This window comes from Anoplophora glabripennis, unplaced genomic scaffold (assembly GCF_000390285.2).
Source record: "Anoplophora glabripennis isolate ALB-LARVAE unplaced genomic scaffold, Agla_2.0 scaffold252, whole genome shotgun sequence".
NCBI classification, from domain to species: Eukaryota; Metazoa; Arthropoda; class Insecta; order Coleoptera; family Cerambycidae; genus Anoplophora; species Anoplophora glabripennis.
Genome location: NW_019416370.1, coordinates 402,967 through 423,577, shown reverse-complemented (window position 1 = coordinate 423,577; position 20,611 = coordinate 402,967). Strand labels below are relative to the sequence as shown.

Genomic DNA, 20,611 nt, shown 5'->3' with positions numbered 1-20,611 from the left:
TCGAGAAATACAACGATAACGTAAATTATCGAATATTTCTAGAGATACTCGTTCCTGGCTCAACTCACCAATCAACGGATATCAATGAATTTAGTCAATGAGTTGATCACGGCGATCAACATAACGCCGATTAGTCAATTATAGTCACTATCACTAACAGTCACCACTAAACCATTGTGGATGTCCTATTGAGCAGGATTTAAGGAACACTGAAACAAAAATATTATATTAAACTTTTAAAAACACCAACTATTTTCTTTAGCATCTTGCAGCAGTGTACTCAAGAGTATATGTACTTCTATAAAAAAATTGCAATATAGTCTATGTTTTTTTTAAATTAACTCAGAAAATTAAGTATATCTTTTACAGATTACTTTTAACCGTACCTGTACAAGTTTATTATCAAAGACCGAAACTGATTTACGGTTATACTCGTCAACTATCAGAAGAAACGACGATTTATGTTAAGAAAACGCCGCGGGCAAAAAACTAATTGTTGCTGCATGCTGCAAGTTTCAAAAAATGTTTAGGTTTCGAAATTTAATTATATCGGTAGGTCGCTGATTGCCTCCAAAACCCCTAGCAAAAATCCTAGCTACGCCCAGGCCAAGTCAAGATAGTCAGCAAGGAAAAACAAGATAAATACATTTTGTACGGAATTGACAACGGAAAGCAGGAAAAACATCACTCACAACAATGTTGTTTGCTATGAATATTCTTAAATATGTTTGTTTTCTCCAGATGCCATTTTTAATCCATTTGCTGCCCCTAGAAGTGAATTTGCGACACCTTATTTCAGAGGACAACTGACAAAGTAGCTACATAGGCCAGGAAATATAGAATTGGACGCGACTTTTTGTTTCCGCAAGCTGAATTTATCACTATAGATGCTAAATATTATGTACAATAACATATTAGTTTCCACAGTCATAAAAATGGGGGAAGATTGTTTACAGCGTGGTTAATTGTATAATTTTTACGTAAATTCACGTTTCTCGCTTATAACTTTTTTCCGTTCATTTCCACGAGAGAACAGTAAAGTACTTTTGTTTCGTCTTCAGAATACCTACAAAAATAGCCCTCGAGCGTCAAAAAATATTGATTAGATCAAAAGTTATAAACAGAAGAAGTTTATTTATGACTTTTGAAATAAACATTTATAAACTGCTTTATTATTACCAGAACGTTTTGGCATCGCATCCTCTCATTCCTTATCACTGTCTAATAACTCACACGAATTCTGGAATCGGTAAGTTGAATAGTTTCCAAGTTATGGCCTTTTAAGCAAATTAACTAATTGTTAGTCTGGACGATCCCGAGCATCTTCCACAATCGCACTGATTTTTTTCATGGTAGATTTCATAATAATACATTGAAATCTATGTATTTTTTTTAATTTCAAATTTGCAACCTGTAATTTTTTTTATTTTTTAGCTCCATTGTTTTTCAACGAATCTTGACGATTTTTTTTTTAACTTAAAGCTTTTTTCATAAGCTTTCCGAATATGTAATAATATATAACTATATCACGCTCGTGCGTCGTATATTTCATTTTACAGTTAAGGCTAAAAAATAAAAAAAATTTCCAGGTTGCATGAAATTAAAGAACTATTATTATGAAGTTTACCATGAAAAAAATCAGTGCGATTGTGGAAGATCCTCGGGATTGTCCAGACTAATAATTAGTTAATTTGCTTAAAAGGCCATAACTTGTAAACTATTTAATTTACCGATTCCAGATTTCGTGTGGGTTATTAGACAGTGATAAGGAATGGGACGATGCGATGCCAAAACGTTCTGGTAATAATAACGCAGTTTATAAATGTTTAATTCAAAAGTCATAAATAAACTTCTTTTTATAACTTTTGATCGAACCAATATTTTTTAACGCTCGAGGGCTAGTTTTCTAGTTTTTTTTGAAAACGAAAAAAAAGTACTTTACTGTTTTCTCGTGGAAATGAACGGAAAAAAATTATAAGCGAAAAACGTGAATTTACGTAAAAATTATACAAATAACCACTCTATAAACAATCTTCCCCCCATTTTTATGACTGTGGAAACTAATGTACATAATATTTAGCATCTATAGTGATAAATTCAGCTTGCCGAAACAAAAAGTCGCGAAATGAAATTTCTCAGCTCATTTTCCTGGCTTATACAGGGGAAATTCGGAGTATAACATATGACGATTATATTAAATAAATATATTTTAATGAAATATTTTTTTTTTTGAAAATTAGATTCGACCTTACAAAACAAACTTCAGATTCGTGTTCAACGCCCTCGAAAACTGCGGTGCTAAGAATTTTGTGGGGTTCCGATTTTATCTCGAGTGAAATTTCGTCTCCCCAGTTGCGCGTCCCTGACCGGCGACATTTCCATTCACCAATTTGATGGATGACGCAACGTACCGCCCCTTATTCACCCCAACAATCTCGTGGAATCCCAAGGGAAAGCGCCAGACGCGAGACCAACAACGGCCGAAGTGTTCTCCTTCTCTCCTCCGCCTGCTGTGTGCATTGTCGTTGCATTAGTGCGATCGCGACGCGGAGAGAGAGAATTATTCCGAGAGTTTAGAAAGCTTGCGCTCGCACGAAAACAAACGCCGCTCGCTGTCGTGACGACAACCTGTTGACTAGTTACCCGTTAAAGTGGCAGGCAAACAAAAGAAGAAAAGCAAAGGCCTGCGGGTCTTCTGGTTCAGGTCCCATGGGAACAAGCAAAAGAACAAGTACTACGTGTCGCATGGAGATTCTCCTACGAGGTAAGTGGATGGATGTGGTTCAATGCGCTTAGTAGTTTGACGCCGAAAATACTTACGCGTAATTTCAAGAATACCGTGGTTGGCGAGCTGACCTCGTATGGTGACAATCGCTATTTATAAACAATCAAGTAGCCTGTGTGCGTGTAAATATTTTGTTTATTGCTTAGCTAAGATAATTATTAGACATTAGACGAGATTTGCTGTCTTTGCTTATTATTTCACTGTGAACGAATGGAATTGGGCTAATACCGATAAAAAAACTAAATAATTCTTTTTTTTGTTGTTAAAGGCCACAAAAACAATAATTATTTCAATAATCGATTCTATTGTTCCATTAAGCAAATAAGCGGTTAGTGAATTGATAAAGCGTAAAATATCGCGGCCCCACTATTAAAGCTAATCAAAATTAATAGTTTTCTACGTTCCAATTATGAAACATGCGAGCTACGTATTTTCCTGAAATTAAAACAACGTTGTTTGTAAATTAATACATTATTTAAACGTTTTTAAGTGTTTGAAAGCACGTTTTCCTCAACGAAACGGTTTTATTGGTGACATTTCTGTTTACAACGTTCACAAAAATGTTTTTTAAAATAATACAACTTCTACAATCATTAGGCTACTTCTCGAACACGATGAAGACAACAAACACGAGATTAATATTTGAGAATAATAAACGAGCCGTATTATATTTGACAGAAAATCGATATTTGGTCCCCTATCGCGAATTTTTGTCCAATGAAGAATCGCAAGATGTTAAAACCTGGATAAAATTGGTATTAAGCTGTGACACGACATTCGCGTGATTTCACAAGCCTTGAGTTCCTCGCTCAGCGTATTTTTTACGCGTAGAGCAACCTACTCGAATTTCATGGTCTTTTATTAATTTATTATTCAGAGGTTTGTGTACGGGACTGCGCGATGAAGCGGAACAGATATTTTGTTTGTTTAATTTTCTTTTAACTAGAAAAAAATTGAATATTATGTTCTTGTTATCTGCTATGTCGATGAGAACAAATATTGACGTCGAACATAAAAAATGTTATCGAAATTTATAATCAATCGTATTTTGAAAATGAATCAATTGTGAATAAAGCCGGCCCAGTTATTTTTCAATGTAATAATAGCTTTAAAAAGCAAATTTGTTTCAAATAATGAATGTATTATAAACAATAGAAATTAGACTTCAATCCCATTCACCAGAACGAGTGGTAGAATTTAGAATACAATGGTATTTTTTGGGTCAACTTATCTGGTTTTTCACTGTGCCACTATTATATCTAAACTTGTAAATAAAACCATGTGCGGTGTAGGATGTGAGATATTAAATTTCAACGGAAGTAATTTACCTTGTCAAGTCAGAACAGAGGCGGGTATATTTGGAGCCTATCGTGATTTTTTCACGCTATCAAAGACAATGTACAAAAATCAGTTACTTCACTCCTGAGTACTTCCGATGTAATAGTCTTCGCAGAAATAATCCAAGTGGATTGATTTCCGGAGACCCTGTTGCTCACTCAGTTTGAAAAAGAAACATTTTTATAGTTAGCTTGTTTAAGATCTTTTAAATTATAGATCAGTGGTACTCTACATATATTATGTCCCAAAACTGTTAGAACAAAATTCATATTTTTTTCCAGTTGAAATTTAAAAAAAATCGCCGAAACTTTTCTATATTTTTGAGCCATGTTTGGCAGACCTATAACATTACTGACATTTTTTTTAATAGAGCGCTCTATATTTTATAGTATAAATAGATAACACTTCTAAATACGAATTGAGCGATATAAGGTTATACTTACTTTTTTGTCATAGTTGTCAAAAAATGGAGGAATTAAATGAAAACAATAATTTAGTATATAGTACTAAGCACTAAGTTGAAAGCTGAGATAGATCTAATGGATGAGTGAGGATTTTCTTCTTCGCCTTCGAGATCCAGATAAATCTTTTATACATCCGGTTTGCTCAAACTTTTTGGATACTTGTTGACTACGGACTTTATCTCAGCATACAATCATAATTAAAATTTAAATTGTCTGTTTTTCGCTTACCTAAGGTACTCTGGTGAATTTTATGTGTTTATTGATGTTTTTTTGAGAAAAAAATGCTTTGATGTAAGTAGAAAAAGATTAATAAAGAGTAGGTACGTTTTTTAAAGTACAAAAGGACTATGATTATTTGAAATAGTCGTCAGTACGATATAAAAGACAATTTTTTACATTTTTCTTACAACTATGACAAAAAAGTAGGTATAATATCGCTGAATTCGTCTTTAGAAGGGTGACTATCTATTATTAGTCACCAGACTAGAAGTCTAAACAAGGGTTCACATGACAGACAGTCGACGACTGATTTTTTTAAATAAACCTAGCCTGTCCGACACTGGCCCCAGCCTCTTTTTATTAACTATCATCGATTCTGTTAAATTGCATCACCGAGTACGATGGAACGTCACCCAGCGATTCCGCAATCCCCGTAAAAATTCAGTTGTTTTTAACAAACGAATCGAACGGTGTCATTTTTTCCGCGACTGGTTTCACCTGGCTGGCTTTTCCCGTTGGTCTTTCTGCGCGTCGCTAACGATGCTCAACGGGACGGAGAGACGGCTCGGCTGAGGGATCCGTGCGAGAAGAGTATTGTAAGGATAAACCGTAGCGTTTACAGAGGCAGACGTCAAAATGACGTGTTGTTGCTAAGGAAGGAAGCTGCTTCGTCGAGGGACAGTTGCAGTCGGAAGTGACAGGTCGAGAAGTAAGTCAAAATTCATGTAGGTGCGAGTGGGGAAAATGTGGCCGGTGTGGTTGAAAGAGCCCCCGTGTTTCTGTCACCTCAAGGCCCTAAGACACATGAGAATTTCGGAGACCATCTGGTATGTCACGTCAAGTTCTATCTAGTTTTTATTTGAAGGTGTTTTATGCTCGTCCACGTAGAGTTAAAATCGTCCACCCACACGATTTTCTATGTGTGGGTAAAATTCAGAAGGAATACACATTTATAGCTTCCAAGGCTCGGTTGTAGCGACCAATGAATTGAGCTTTGGGCGAAATAAGATATTGTGGTACAAGTCATTTTTAAATTTAGTTGAATTAAGTTATACGAAAATGATATAAAGTTGGTGACAAGCAACAAGGATTTGTAGATGTTCGGGCACTGACATTAAATTGAATATACTATACAGGGGTTATTTCCACAAGGTCCATTGGGGTGGGTATGGGGGGGCCCTTGGTACTTTGCGCGTGTAACTTTTTCATCTTTGACTTTTTAACAAATTGGACAGCAAATTCCGTTTTCCCGAACTGTTTTACGTTAAAAAGGTACTCTTGTTTCAAATCGTTATCTTTAACGGTTTCTGAGAAAATCGCTCTTGAATTAATCCCACTTTGGTCAATTTCATAGTAATTTAAACAAAAAAATTTTTTTGTTTAAATTTAATCTAATTTTAATAAAAAAATAATAATAAAAAATTAAATTAAATAAAAATTAATTCTTTAAATGGAAAAGAGAGGAAAATAAAATTATTATTATTATTTTTTGTTTAAATTACTATGAAATTGACCAAAGTGGGATTAATTCAAGAGCGATTTTCTCAGAAACCGTTAAAGATAACGATTTGAAACAAGAGTACCTTTTTAACGTAAAACAGTTCGGGAAAACGGAATTTGCTGTCCAATTTGTTAAAAAGTCAAAGATGAAAAAGTTACACACGCAAAGTACCAAGGGCCCCCCCGTACCCACCCCAATGGACCTTGTGGAAATAAATGGATTAGTCCATCAAATTGCTCATCAAAATTTAGCTGTGTATACCAAATTTCATTCATTTATCACAACGCGATTGAGAGATATTGCAAAAAAATGATTTCCATTCCTCCCTCTTCAATGGGTCCCTGTGCCCTTAGGAAGCATTTCCGGACCCATGTTCATATGAACTTTTTTACTTAGTTTTGATCATAGAATCGGCCTGTTCAGGGTTGGCAGCTAATTATGAGACACCCTGTAGACTGGGCGGTACCTGTTTTGGTTTGGGTGAAACGTATATCCCCGGAGATTTTTGGCATTTTGGCTTTCAAATACCACTAAGAATGAAAATTTTTCTATGCGCATAAAAAAACGTGGGCTTAACTTTTGGCGGCACAATATGTTAAAAAAATTCGAATAATGTCATGTTTTTCTTCCTATTTAATTTTGTATCTTTTCAAGAGTTGATTTTAGGAGAAAATGGAAGAAGAAAAAAATGTTTGTAATTAAATTTTATTATTATAAATTATTGTTATTGTAAAAATCGAAAAAATCGCCAAAAATTGAGTTAAAAACATTATTTTTTTAGGGAATTTTTTTGGGGTCTTTAAGTTGGGTATAGGACTTTCATACTTGGCTCAAGAAAAGTTCATGTTATGTAGAATCATCACACCAAATTTCATCAAAATCGGTTCCATAGATTTTACATAATAATTTTGCAATCCAGATTTTGAAAAAAAAGTTCTAAATTTTCAAAATTTTGCACAGTAAAAACCAAGGCCCTTAGATACTTGAAAATTTAATCGCATATAGAAGGGCTCTCAAGCTTTCAAACGCTTTTTGAAACATTCGAATCCGTCAATTAGGAGAGCTCTGGCGCTTGTTTAAACATTGGCCGAATTAGTTATATTTTGTAAAATTTAATTACAAACATTTCTTTCCTCTTCCGTTTTCGCCTAAAATCAACTCTTGAAAAGATACATTTCTAGTGATATTTGAAAGCCAAAAAGCCAAAAATCTCCGTGGATATACGATTCACCCAAATATGGACTCTTTGAAACCGTCTGGACTAATATAAAACACGCATTTATCAATTTGCAAATTGCGCTTCAATTGTTATGACGTACACAGCCAGGTCGATGCAGATTTACAAATCAACTAACAATTATCACAACGAGACTTCTGTCAGCATTTAATGCTAAGGTCAGTCGGATCGTATCTAGTTTGCCCACCTCGATGAATAGCACCTTCTTTTGTCTAATCGACTGTGTCATGTGCCGATTAAGAATTCCGTTTCAGTTTCGCCAGCAATTCGTTCGATTTGGAATGTGTCTCGCGAGGCTGTGGCTGGAATATGTCGTATTTTTGTTTTTCATCGAGCACATACTGTAAGTTTTTACATGTTGCTTTCACTTTTTACACATTATGATAATATTAATGAACATTAACTTTTACTTAATCAACACGAATTGAGGTCCGAAAAAATGACAATTTTAAAAGTCTGCTGACGTTAACAATTCAAAATTCGTTCAAAGATGAACCACAGAACTTGATGAAATGTTACCTGCTCTCTTAATCGGTTAAACAGGATGTATAAAACCTTTTTTGTGGGAACCTTTCGCCTAAAATGGTCCCCGGTTCTGGGAAAATCGGAAGTAAAGGTTTTTTGTTGCCCTCGCGGCTTCTAACAAAGCCCCCCCACTCCAGTCCCGTCCACAGTGCACTATGACTGGCCGTTTACAGTTAGCACGGCCGTCTAGATCACGGATGTGATGCGGATGGAGCTAAAGTTTATCGCGGGGGCTGCCGTTGGATGGTAGTCGAATTCCGAAATGTCCATCTAGTGGACGCGCGACTACCTGTTGTTTTGTTATGTGCATTTGTTTACAAGCGTGTATTGTGTAGTGTATATCTTCCCTTTTTAAGTAATGTCGTGGTACGAACGTCAAATCTAGGGTCGCCCGCAAAACGTAGGTAAAATAAAAATTGAAAATTTGCAATAGCTATTGTTTTATACCGTCAAAAGGTGAGATGATCTTTCCCCAAAGTTTGTGAACGTGAATGCATGCCTACTAGGAGGAATTGGAAATTTTTTATGTGTGTTGTTCATTCAACTTGCTTTGTCCAAAATGAGGCCTTGGATAAGATTGTTGACAGTGGGGTGGATGAATTAAAAAGAGATACAACTGGAAATGTTGGATTCCAGCTTCATGATGACATAAAAATATAAATATGTAATAGCCATTAGCATGCATGCTTATAAGCTTAAAATAAGTATATTTTTAAATAAAATAGCCGTAATAAAGCTGGAAAACTCTTTATGGCGATAATTGCGAAATTAAATTTTCTATTTTGCCCACGTTTTTTATTTCGTAAGACGTAGGTACTTCTCGGTATTCTAAGAACTTCAAATTGACGCAACACATCTGTATTTACGTTAAAAAATATTTTCCTTATAAAAAAACACTGTGCATAGTAGATGCAAATGAACATATGCAAAACATTACTTGAATCGATAAAAAACAAATTTCCCGGTCACATGTTTTGTTTAAATGTACAGATTTATTCTAATTTTGCTCCTTGCGCCCTTTGGTTTTTCAAAGCTACACTTACTTCGCTGTTAAATACCATACGCCATGGCCATCTGACTATTATCCATGTTTGGATTAGACTGAACAAAGCCAACATGATATAAAACAAGACAGCCCTTTGATTACCGAAAGGAACCGACATTTGTTTTGTATCACGTGTTGTGCTTATTTTAATCAGCGACTGAAGACAGAAGTCGTCAAATGTCACAAAAAATACTCATTAACACGCAATTGTTTGTAGTTTACTCAAATACTCAAATAATTTCAGTTTTAATAACCGCACGCCGAATATTCTTTTTTATATGGGTATTTTAAAGCACTGAAATAATTTTTAAAGGACTTTACATGTTTCTATGCTCTTGTTTATAGTTTATAACTTTGTGATAAAATTTTATTGTTTCAATGATAGTGCCGTTTGTTTGTTTGTTGTCATTGTCATATGCGAGGTATGTAAATCATTTACGTCTAAATTGGAGCACCGATTGTTCCATAATCATTATCTTGTTTGACTTCTAAATCTGACGTGAAGCTTAAACGGTTATTCTCAGCTGCCTAGATTCTAGCGTGTATAAAATTTCGGGGAACTTTTTCCTTCTTTTGAATACCAGAAATCTATATTAGAAAACGTTTAGAATATTTGTTTGCACGCACATTTTTTTAATTTTATTTTCTTTAATCGCATTCTAATAGACCGCCCCGTATGACACGGTTTCGAATCAAAAGGAAATATCGTCATCGCCGTAAAATGTAAAGCTTCTGCAGCCTCTCAAGGTCAAACAGGTATAGTCATTTAGCTCAGGGTTAGGCGTCTTTTTCTCTTGAGGGAATCGCTAAAAATAAACACTCAGATGATTTATAAACGACAAACTTTTTTGCCCGTAAAAACAGCGGCGACAAAATAGTTATTTACTCGCGATAAGGCAGAATTTAGTTTGAATTTCACCTCGACAGTTTAGGTACCTAGTTAGAGAAAATTGCGATGAGCAACGAAAAATTATTGTGGAGTTTTCGCAAACGAGTGTAAGATTGATATTTGTTTGTTTTTGTGTTAATATGTCTAACATATTGCAGTGTGGGTCTACCTTTTTATACCTATTATATACCTAGTTACATAGAAAAGTTGTAAAGTCATTATTTGTGAAATCACATCAGTTTTAAGATCGAAAAAGCAATAAAAAGTACTCCCACATCCAATTTAACTACAATTCTTTAGATTTAAAGATGAAAAAAGTATTTTATCGTAAGAAAATGTATCTTTGACAAATTTGTACCGTTTTTAAAGCAAATGGCACTGCAATATACGTTTCTACACCCTTACAAATGGTCCCCTTTCTAAATGAAACTTTATAAATAGAGTGTAGGACGGAATTCCCTCTGTTAATGTCCCCAAACAGTATGTTGATGGTAAGACAGATAGATGCATTATTATTAGCTTTCAACATAGTCGTAGAAGCTATGTACCGAGATGTATATATTTACGGTTTTCTCGGAGTTCCTTATTATATCAAATTATTGCATCTGTTCGCGTATTTTACGACAAGAAAAAAATGTTTTACCTAGATTTCGAACACCTGTAGATTAGGGTAATTTTTGTAAATGAAAACTCATTTTAGACCAAAATGCATGTTCTCTTTGCATTGAAAATAGCAAACAAGACCAACTTTTTTAATATGTAAGATTATTTTAATGTAAGATTTTGCTTATAAGATGTAAGATGTAAGATTTTGCTTAGATGCCTAGTAAACTGAAGTAAGTACTTAATGTATAAGTACTTGCTATATCTTAGCAATGTTTAATTTCTTGTAGCTTGTCCATATATTATATTAGCACTTATTGATCTCACTATCGCACTATTCACTAAAACAAATTACACAATATATTTTAATCAGAATAATTAGAACTAGTATAACTAAATTTTTGCACTGCATGACACTTCACAAACTGCATACTACACACAGTACACTACACACTACACTGTACGCGCCTAAAATGACACAACACGACACGACGCGAATCTATCCGATCGGTTCCGAAAATGAACGGAAGTTAGCCTCTCATCACACTCCTGAACCTCACATAAATAAATACTACTCATACTTATATTTATAATCTCGACTTATTTAATATTAAGAGGATTATTTATACTAAAACTAAAATCAAAAGAATTAAATCGGCAACTGTTTATGTACCCGCAACAAAATTTGACTTCAGCAGTTTAAACGGAAGCTCCGATCGTGATCCGGAAGTTCACGAAGAACAAGTGAGCAGTGTTGCCAGATGGGGCTATTTGTAGCCAAACTGGCTATTTAAAATCTCCATTGGCTACCCATTTTTTTATTTGGTTATGGCTACAGAAAATGGCTACATGATGAAAATCTCAGGCTACACCATGGCTACAAAGTAAAAATTATAATTTTAACCAATTTTAAGAATAAGAATAATGTTTTCCGGAAATAGTCCGAAATGCTGTTTTAATTTCTGCCCTATAACTATGGATAAACTCAAAAAATTTACTTCAGATATTTATAAAAACACGTTTAACACAGAGACTGCCACGTGTGATACTAAAAATGTAAGGGAAATGGAAGAAATAATTCAAACTATAAATGACTTAGAGCATCTACCATGTCCTAAATTTATCATAAATTTATTTACATATTTTTGTGGAGTATTCAAATTTATTTTTTTAACCTATAACATAGCTATTTTTTGTTTTCTTTTGAGTAGTTGTTTTATATTTGTGTCATTTGCCAAAATTAATTAATTTTGAAGAAAGCTGTTCTCAAATCAAGTTCTCACAGAAAACGTAAATAACGGGCGGAAGATAATGGGTTTGCATTCCTGCATTTATTTAACAAATATTTGCATATGATTATGATTTAATGTTGGAAGGGAAGGTTGGCTATTTTTGGCTATTTCTTCCCGTTAAAGTGGCGACATTAATTTTCGAGAATCTGGCAACACTGCAAGTGAGGCCTAGCTAAGCTAAGCTCATATGAATCTAGGTGGCGATGTTACATTATCGCTAGTCTTTGTAGAGGTCCTTATGCACGAGATATTTAAGGTCCACTGAGGAATTACAGATGTAGGAACGTACAAGTCTTCGTTGATACTTACGTACAAAAATGTTAATTTAATGTGGATGGAGATATATTACAATTCCGAAATTTCTAAATAAAAATAAATGCTTATTATAAAAAACTAAAATTAATTATTTTAAATGTTTCTAAATTTAATTCTATGCCTTTCTCCATTCCATGTATTGTAAATTAGATAAATTTACCATGGCTATATTCAAAAGTAGAACCCCATTGACCTAAACCCCCTGTTGCAGGTCCATAATGTCGGGAGACTCTCCCAACACCCACCAGACGGACATCTTCGACTTCAAGGAGGGCCGCACCTCGCCCGCCCCCACCACCTCCAAGGACGCGGCCGTTCAGAGCGGCGGCGAGGTCGTCCACGCCACCGTCCTCGTGGAGCCCGAGAAAGACAAGGATAAGGACAAGGAGGATGAGAGCAAGGACCTGAACTCCCCGATCCTCAACAACGCCTCCCAGGACGAACGGAGGTCCTCTGACCCCGACCAGACCGTCCAGCTGGAGGAGCTGAAGTTCTCCGGCAAAGACAAGGACCGCAGGGAGAAGAGGAAGCTCAATGGGGACCTGGACAGGTTAGACGGTGTCTGGGTACCCAGCAGGGACCCCCGGAAAGACGTCAAGGCTGAAGAGGACGACGAGAACTGTACTGTGAAGTGCCTGTACTATACGATGCAGTGCTGTGAGTGCGCTATTATATGAAAGTGTGATAATTCGGACGGTGTAGTGTGTAAGTAGTAAAAACTTAGGTTCTGGAACCCAGTCGGGTGGTTTAGTGGAAGATGCGATGGTTATTTTGTTTTTGCGTATGGGAATTGTTTAGCTACGTTTGTCCGGGGGAATACCGAGACCCAGAGGTAGCTAATTTTCATTTTGGCAGGCAAATCACGGAAACTTTGAAATATAATTATTTATATTGATTAAAATGGTGATATAAATACCACAGGAACAGTATTATTTCTTCTTGATTTATTGTTGACTTGATATTTTGTGAGTGGTTTTAAATTTGGAATATAAGGCGTTTTCAGATTAACTTAAAACTTGACGTGAAAAAAGTCCTACGTCTGCAAGCGTTTCATTTTCAAAATTTGGAGGAAATTGTCAAAATGTCTCTGAAGACGCTTGACGTAGAGTTAGAAACTTGGCCACTGAATATTTTAGAAATCCGACCGCTGATTTGATTAATTAATCTTAAAGAAGTCATTAACCAAGGTCTTGTCAGTCCCGATCAAGCATCTTCAGAGATATTTTGGAAACTATACAAAATTTTTTAAGTTACAACCTCGAGAACTAAGAATTTCAGGGCATTGAACTGTTTTCTCTCATTTTGGTCATTCAGGTTCAAATTTTAAGTTGGGCAAGTTAATCCTGAAACACTCCGCATAGAGAATATTTAAATGAAGAGCACGGATACTAGTAGATCCCGATATTGTGGTTAGAGAGAGAATAATACTTCATTTAAGTATTCCCTGTATATATCGAATACGAGTCGTCCAACTTGACGAAAATCTATTCGAATATGGTTTTGAGTTATACTCAATTTTAAATGAAATATTCTCGATGGAAAGCAATAAATGATAACGTTTAGCTCTCTAAACTTTTCTTAGCTCAATAAGTTTTAAATAGTTAATAGCTAAATAATTCAAACTAGTTTAATGAATGTTATTGAGAATTGATCTCATTCAATTTGTCATTGGAGGAATTGATATTGAATATATTTCTTGCTTATAGAATCGTAATCGAAAAACGTCTAAACTGGTACCAATTACTAGGATTTAAATTATCATGTCTCGAATTGTGCTAATTGATTTAGTATTTGGATATTTTTAACTTTACTGTCTTAAACTGAATGATATTTTGTATCAAATCATATGGTACTAAATTATAAAATTATGAGATGGTGCAATATATTTTAAATAAAATATTTCCATGATTTTTTAATTTAAATTAATAATATCGAGTGCAGATGTACTTACCGTTGCTTATAATTCCCTGTTCCCTGTAGATCAAACACACATTTTCTTCTTCTTCTTCTACCGTAATTTTCTTAAGCAAGATGGAGGATTTCTTTGTAAAAATTCACATTAAAAGTACAAAAAACTACTTTGCTTAGACTGAATCATACCATGGACTCGAGATTACTTGGTAGCATTCGTATTATGGTACGAGTATATATATTTTACACTTATCTATCAGAAAACTTTAGCAATAGATATTTTTAAGTGCCATAAGTCAAATATTTTGTTTTAAATCGTGCAGTACTGGCTATAAAATTATGAAATCTTGCAATAATCTATTTTAAATGAAATTTGAAACGCTGTAACTGTTGAAATAAGTACAAAAGCATTCATAATATTGTTTATTTAAATAAAATCGAACAACAAAATAATTTTTACCAAAATTAACAAACCATATTTTGTGCATACAGTGCAAATAAAATTTCACTACGAAAAGAGTATTCTTTAGAAACAAACACTGTTATAACATATAAAAAAAAGTACAATATACAAGAACGGAAGAAATTTGGAAAATCTTTAATAAAAAAATTATTAAAATATAAAAACTGTACAGTTACAAGAATTTACACGAACCTCGTTTATACTTAAAATTAACTTTAAAGAAGTCTCATATCAACAGAAATGCCGAACAAACCAAAAATTAATACATAGCAGCGACTCTTGTCAATCCGAAGGCAAATAGCGTGAAATAAACAGTCCCTTTGAAACAATTTGATCGTTATGGGTTGTAAAAAATTTCCCCACCGCAACGAAACTCCAAACAAAACCGAAAAAATCTGAATAATTTCTTCAAAACCCGCCTATCACTTATAGCGTCGCCTCAATATGAGACATCCACAGTAATTGTACATAGAACCATTTAAGTAAGAACTTACGAATTATAACAGCCCTAGTTTTAACAAAAAACGCCCTTATAAACGTTCACAAATTCCTAATTTGATTTGTTACCACAGCGCGTCAGTTTATGTAAAAATGCGTAGCAACACGTCCCAGTCCAGAACTGAAGCTGCGGCTTTCCTAAAAGCGAAACGTGTCGTGATATGGCCGAAATGTGCCTCTAATTCTGCTTTCTGGACTGGACATGCCTACCGACACACATGCTTGTGTATAATGCCCCGTAGGTCAAATGCACGTTTTCTTCTTCTTCTTCTACTGCACATAGCTTAAGCAGAGTTTACACAACCGCGAATTTGAATTTGTATTATACCGCACCGAGATCGATTCAAACAAAAAAGTTAATTTTCATATGAATTAGTCGGTCAGAATAACATTCGAGTTTTCGTGACTATGTAAACCTGCTTAAAATGGAAATATTCACATTAAAAGTACAACAAAATCTATTTCTTCAATACATAATTTTAAAAATCTATTTGAGACTGCTTTTGCGTTATTTTTAATCGAATACTTTACTGTTTTCCGTTGCACCCAAACCTAAAAGATCGCATGAAAAAACGAACAAAAATGAATCGATTTCGCCGTCAAGGATCCCACGACAATTTCAATATCAAAATTTCCCACAGAAAATCCCACAGGCCGTCCCAAACCCCGCAACACCAGGTCTTACCATCGTTTTTACATAAACCAACAACGAAAAAAGACTAGACGATACTGAAACGCTACGTAGCTCATATCACGTTTATCGGCAGTGGATGGGCCTCCGAGTTGACGACGTACTTTTCCAAGTCCAGCAGTCGGGGGTTGTCGCTGAACAGCAAGTACAGGTACTTAAGCGTCTCGCTGAGGAAGAAGGACTCCATCATATCCTTGGGACGGACGACGGTGGTGCTCCTGACGTTGCCGATGGAGGTGTAGCCGTTCGACACTTTGGTGTAGTTCTCGAAACCCTGGAAGATCCGCCAGCCCCACTCCTGATAGGTGGCGTTGCCCGTGAACTGGTACATGTACCACAGGCTCTCGAGGAACTCGGGACGCAGGAGGTTGTGGGCGTCGTTCGATTTAACGTACATGTCGTTCGAGTTCTCACCCTGAAAATAAAAAACATTCTGGACAACATTCACAAAAAAAGTTACTCGATATCTTTTAAAAAATTACAAAATCGCAGTTTCGCATGTGACGAAATCCACGAAAACTTAATTTCACCGAAAAGTGCGCGATAAGTGGCGTATGTGTAAAAAAACCGCAGAAATTAGTTAATTTTTATTTAGAGAGACACCGAAAATGACATAACCGCACAAACTCACCTGTATATTAAAATAAGTAATCTCCGGCGCAAGGAACGTAGGCTGCTGGGCGTAAGTTTGGTAGCAGGTGGTGAGCAATTCCTCGGCGAGCTTCATGTGACTGTTCGGCATGCCGAAGTGAACGCCGAGGGCTAGGGTGCCGGGCAAATAGCACGTCAAGTGGTCCATCTTCGGCTTGAAGTCCTTCCCGCCACCCAGCAGTTCTCCCACGAAAAGGAAACCGTTGGGAACGGTGCGTTTCACTAGGTGCTTTTCGATACCCTCGACGGCCATGATGTAGTCCTCTTTCAAACTAGATGGCAGAAACAATGGTGATTTCAAAAAAATGTTGCAATTGTTTGCTTATCCGTCAAAATTTGTAGGTTATCTGTCGTGTTTAGGTTATGTCAAAATTTTGAGGTTAGATCATATCTATCAAAAATTACAGGTTACGTTTTCAAGTTTCGGCATAAAACGTCCAATATACTCACTAGTCTAACGTCTTCCCAGTCTGTATCCACTGCTTAAGTAAATATTCGTAGTAACTGTCGCCCCTGGCCCCCAAGGTGATAGTCGAGTACGATCGGAACTGGCCGGTATTTGCATTGATAAATATAGGAACTAGACCGTCTTTCTTCTCCAGTTTGTGCACCAGTCTCGACACTTTCTCGGCGGCATTCTGAGAAATAACATCGAGTTTAATCGAATCGGAATATTTACAGTTTTATAAGGCTACCTCGTATTTGGGATCCCCCGTAGCTCGACTTACGTCCCTAAATTCCAACTGGATGGTAGTAACTTCCGATGTACTACTATCCGGGGACCATTTCGGGGCATGGGCTTTCCTCGTAAATAAGTTGATGTCCGAGAAAGGAATTCCCGATTCCGACTCGAAGCAAGGCAATAATCTGTCGGCCAAATCAGTCTAGAAGGAAAAGAGTGAATAAATAAACTCACATCAAAACTGACAAACTAAAATCGACTTCTTCATTTTTGTTACTGTTTTATTTTTTTCATTTAACACGTGACATACCTTGTGGGTTATATATCACAGAACGATCTACATCAGTAGGTACAAAGTAATGCATTGTGCTGGTAGGCATCGAGTAAAAATGACATCTGACAAATGACATAAACTTTATAGGTTATGTCTCACAGAGCCACCTACGCTAGTAGGTACAATATAATGCTTTAGGCTAGTAGGCATTGGTTGGCAATGACATTTAAGACTTTTTAGGTTACATCCGACAGCTCGACCTAAGCCAGTAGGTTGAACGGCTTTACGCTAGTAAGCATCGAGTAATAATGACATTAAAGATAATATAAAGTATACTTTGTTGGTTATATTCCACCCACACTCCAAAAACTGCTATCTTAGAATCGTTATTGAGAAATAAATCCGTAATTATAAATCCAACTTACCGCTTTTTGCAGAAACATATCGTCCTTTGAAAAGTGATATATACTAAGCAAGCCGCCCAACACTCTGATCGTCACCTCAAATAAGTTAACGTCGCGATTAACCTCAAAATGTAGATGCTTATCCACCCAGTCCCTCGCCTCGGTGTACTCTAGAAGAAAAAATACTCTCAACCGAACGAAAATATTCCGATGCTACAATATATTCAAGCGAACAACTGTTTTTCGACTCCAGTAAAGACAGAAAACTTATTAAATATGTAAACGATACCTTCTTTAAGTCCCATGATGAAGATGGTGTCCAGAGAGTCCACGATGGTAAGCCCGAGCCCAAACCAATCGTGATAGCTCTCAGTGATAGGTTTGAGGTGATCGTGTCCCCAAGCGAACTTCTTGTATCCCTTCCAAGCGTGCCTGAACGCTTTTATGACGGCTTGTTGTCGCATGGTTGTGGGGCCTGGAAAATCGCATTAGTTACGAATTTATCAAAACAATGGTTTTAAATTACCATTATCTAACCACAAATGGTAATTTGGGGCTATTATAGTTCGACCTTGGAAAGATTACAGGTGATCAACACAATTACCATTTACTAATTTATTGTCTAAATAATAACTACGTAGAATGATGCTCGAGATAACAGATTAATACTTATGTAGACCTACAGTGTGTTTATATGCTACTACATATTTTGTAGTAGTGATGCGAGATCTCAAGTGAAAAATCGAGTGGTACTCGATTATTGAGATCGCTCGAGATATCTCGAGATGTTTCGTTTATATTTTCAGTGCATCATGCATTTGAATAAAAAACAATTTTGTTCAAGAACTTATTAGATTTTTAAATATCACTTGTTCTAGTTTAACGAGCATGAAATTAAATTTAAAATAAGGAACATAGAAATTTGTAAACAACTAACCTGTGAATTTTTGTTCTACTTTGGGAGGCAAGAGCACTTGGTTTTTATTGACGCTGTTATCGATCTCTGCCCCAGCAGGCTCCTCTAATACCTGACTCTCGTGTACGACTTCGTTGAAATTGGGTTCAACATCTCTGGGGTCATTCCTGATATTCTTTAATATATCCTTTCCATTCTCGTTAGGATTCAAGTCTACAGATATAACGGCAGACTCTGGCTCGTAAGACACTACATAGACTATTATTAAAAATACCATAGCAGACAGAGTACAGACCACAGTCTTCTGACATTTCGACAATTGATTCCATTGCTGAAAAATTAAATGTTTCAATAATACATGGATATCACACGAAAGGTTTAGAAACAGATTTTCACCCACCCTCCTTAGACTTTTTGTTTTCCTTCTTTGGAACAGTGGTTCAGAAGGCGACACGTCCACAGCGACATGGTCATGATAATAATCGACCATTTCTTCACGGTAATTTATATATATTGCATAATTTCTTCAAATATTATACGGTAATTCTTTCTCTGTACCCGCACCTATCTATTTTCTTTGCCACCGCTGCTTGACATCGGAATTCGAAATGTCAATCGCACAAATAAACCCACGTCAGATTTCAGCAGTTAGTTCTGAAAACGTATCTTGATGGTTCCTCTTCTTCTTCTCTCTCAGTTATATGGTTATGGTAGAATAAATTCCCTAATTTGTTGAAATTTATACAGACAAACAACTGTCAATGGAACCTAACCTATTAATTTGTGGGGGTTTTGTAATTTATAAATTAAAAAAACATGTTATCTGTTCAAAGCATAAATCAGTCGGGTATTCCTGACAAAATGTGGCAACCCCCCTTTGTTCAATTTGAAACGACGTAAGTATAATTCATAGATTCCATATTCCCAATTTATATGGAAGTGAGGTTAGGCATTAAAACTGAAATTTTCAGCATTACCCTTGAATGAATTAAAACATTAACTAATGGAGGTATTATCTTATTCCAGACTTTGTATTATGTCTTATTTTCAGTATGGGGGAATTTTCAGTAGAACTATACTGGAAACATGCTCCTCAAACTTGCCGGAACTTCGCAGAGCTCGCTAGAAGAGGCTACTATAACAACACGATATTCCATCGAGTGATTTCGGATTTCATGATTCAAGGTGGAGATCCTACAGGCACAGGAAAAGGAGGGCTTTCTATTTACGGGCAAACGTTCAAAGATGAAATCCATCCCGAATTGAAGCACACGGGTGCCGGTGTGTTATCGATGGCTAATTCGGGACCCGACAGTAACGGGTCTCAGTTCTTCATTACGCTGGCTCCAACGCAATGGTTGGATGGCAAACATGCTATTTTCGGTAGGATTCATTCTGGGATGACGGTCATTCAGAGGATAGGACTGGTGGAGACGGATAGGAATGATAGACCGGTAGACGAGGTGAAGATATTGAGAGGAAAAGTGTTGAAAAGTTAGGATACAAGACATTTTTTTTTTTTAATAAAAAGTGGAACAATCTATTTGTTAATAGTTTAAAAAAATCCCTAATTTATTTTTGTGTATATGTAAGCAAAAATGGATTGTAAAGAATGCCATGTTAGTCACTAAAACAAATTACAAGCTGTTCGTTACCTCAATCATTTTTTAAGAATTTGTATTTAATGATTATATAACTTATGACAGTTGAGACAAAAATTGAAGGTTATATATTAACCTTGAAACTAAAGTGAGAATTCGGTACATTAGAACTACTAAGCAAATAACCTACTTTCCTTAGGAGTTTCGCTTATTTTAATTTTGATCTTTATAAATTTTAACCCATTAGATACTAATAAAACACCAAACAAAAAATCCATATCGTTTATTTTTTCTTCGGCTCTATCCG

At 35.7% G+C, this 20,611-nt stretch overlaps 3 protein-coding genes across 7 annotated transcripts; 2 read left to right on the top strand and 1 right to left on the bottom strand.

Moving 5' to 3' along the window:
- Nucleotides 1-2,532: 2,532 nt before the first annotated feature.
- Nucleotides 2,533-13,142, top strand: LOC108910414. Of its 5 annotated transcripts, none has more exons than XM_023454290.1 (2): nt 2,533-2,764; nt 12,425-13,142. In XM_023454290.1, exon 2 carries the CDS (start codon nt 12,432-12,434, stop codon nt 12,888-12,890), a length of 459 nt encoding a protein of 152 aa, XP_023310058.1. In that variant the 5' UTR covers nt 2,533-2,764; nt 12,425-12,431; the 3' UTR covers nt 12,891-13,142. The 5 variants fall into 5 exon arrangements, with proteins under 5 accessions (XP_023310058.1, XP_023310060.1, XP_018570517.1 ...); XM_023454292.1 differs by lacking the exon at nt 2,533-2,764 and adding an exon at nt 5,319-5,515; XM_018715001.1 differs by lacking the exon at nt 2,533-2,764 and adding an exon at nt 7,728-7,887.
- Nucleotides 13,143-15,341: 2,199 nt separating this feature from the next.
- LOC108910434 (endoplasmic reticulum mannosyl-oligosaccharide 1,2-alpha-mannosidase) lies at nt 15,342-19,343 on the bottom strand. Its single transcript, XM_018715028.1, has 8 exons — nt 19,104-19,343; nt 18,725-19,034; nt 18,077-18,262; nt 17,809-17,957; nt 17,123-17,311; nt 16,878-17,065; nt 16,408-16,699; nt 15,342-16,191 (listed from the first exon to the last, which is right to left on the bottom strand). Exons 1-8 carry the CDS (start codon nt 19,191-19,193, stop codon nt 15,832-15,834), a joined length of 1,764 nt encoding a protein of 587 aa, XP_018570544.1. The 5' UTR covers nt 19,194-19,343; the 3' UTR covers nt 15,342-15,831.
- Nucleotides 19,344-19,404: 61 nt separating this feature from the next.
- LOC108910437 (peptidyl-prolyl cis-trans isomerase-like 1) lies at nt 19,405-20,579 on the top strand. The gene is made up of 2 exons (XM_018715035.2): nt 19,405-19,599; nt 19,755-20,579. Exons 1-2 carry the CDS (start codon nt 19,520-19,522, stop codon nt 20,200-20,202), a joined length of 528 nt encoding a protein of 175 aa, XP_018570551.1. The 5' UTR covers nt 19,405-19,519; the 3' UTR covers nt 20,203-20,579.
- The last annotated feature ends 32 nt before the right edge of the window (nt 20,580-20,611 follow it).

Coding starts and splice junctions, on each gene's coding strand:
- LOC108910414 (XM_018715001.1), top strand. CDS start 7,736: ATGAATAGCACCTTCTTTTGTCTAATCGACTGTGTCATGTGCCGATTA. Junction 7,888..12,424: donor TTTTTCATCGAGCACATACT/GTAAGTTTTTAC, acceptor CCCCTGTTGCAG/GTCCATAATGTCGGGAGACT.
- LOC108910434 (XM_018715028.1), bottom strand. CDS start 19,193: ATGGTCGATTATTATCATGACCATGTCGCTGTGGACGTGTCGCCTTCT. Junction 17,312..17,808: donor ATATGTTTCTGCAAAAAGCG/GTAAGTTGGATT, acceptor TTTTCCTTCTAG/ACTGATTTGGCCGACAGATT. Junction 17,066..17,122: donor CGGGGGATCCCAAATACGAG/GTAGCCTTATAA, acceptor GTTATTTCTCAG/AATGCCGCCGAGAAAGTGTC.
- LOC108910437 (XM_018715035.2), top strand. CDS start 19,520: ATGTTATCTGTTCAAAGCATAAATCAGTCGGGTATTCCTGACAAAATG. Junction 19,600..19,754: donor TTTGTTCAATTTGAAACGAC/GTAAGTATAATT, acceptor TCTTATTTTCAG/TATGGGGGAATTTTCAGTAG.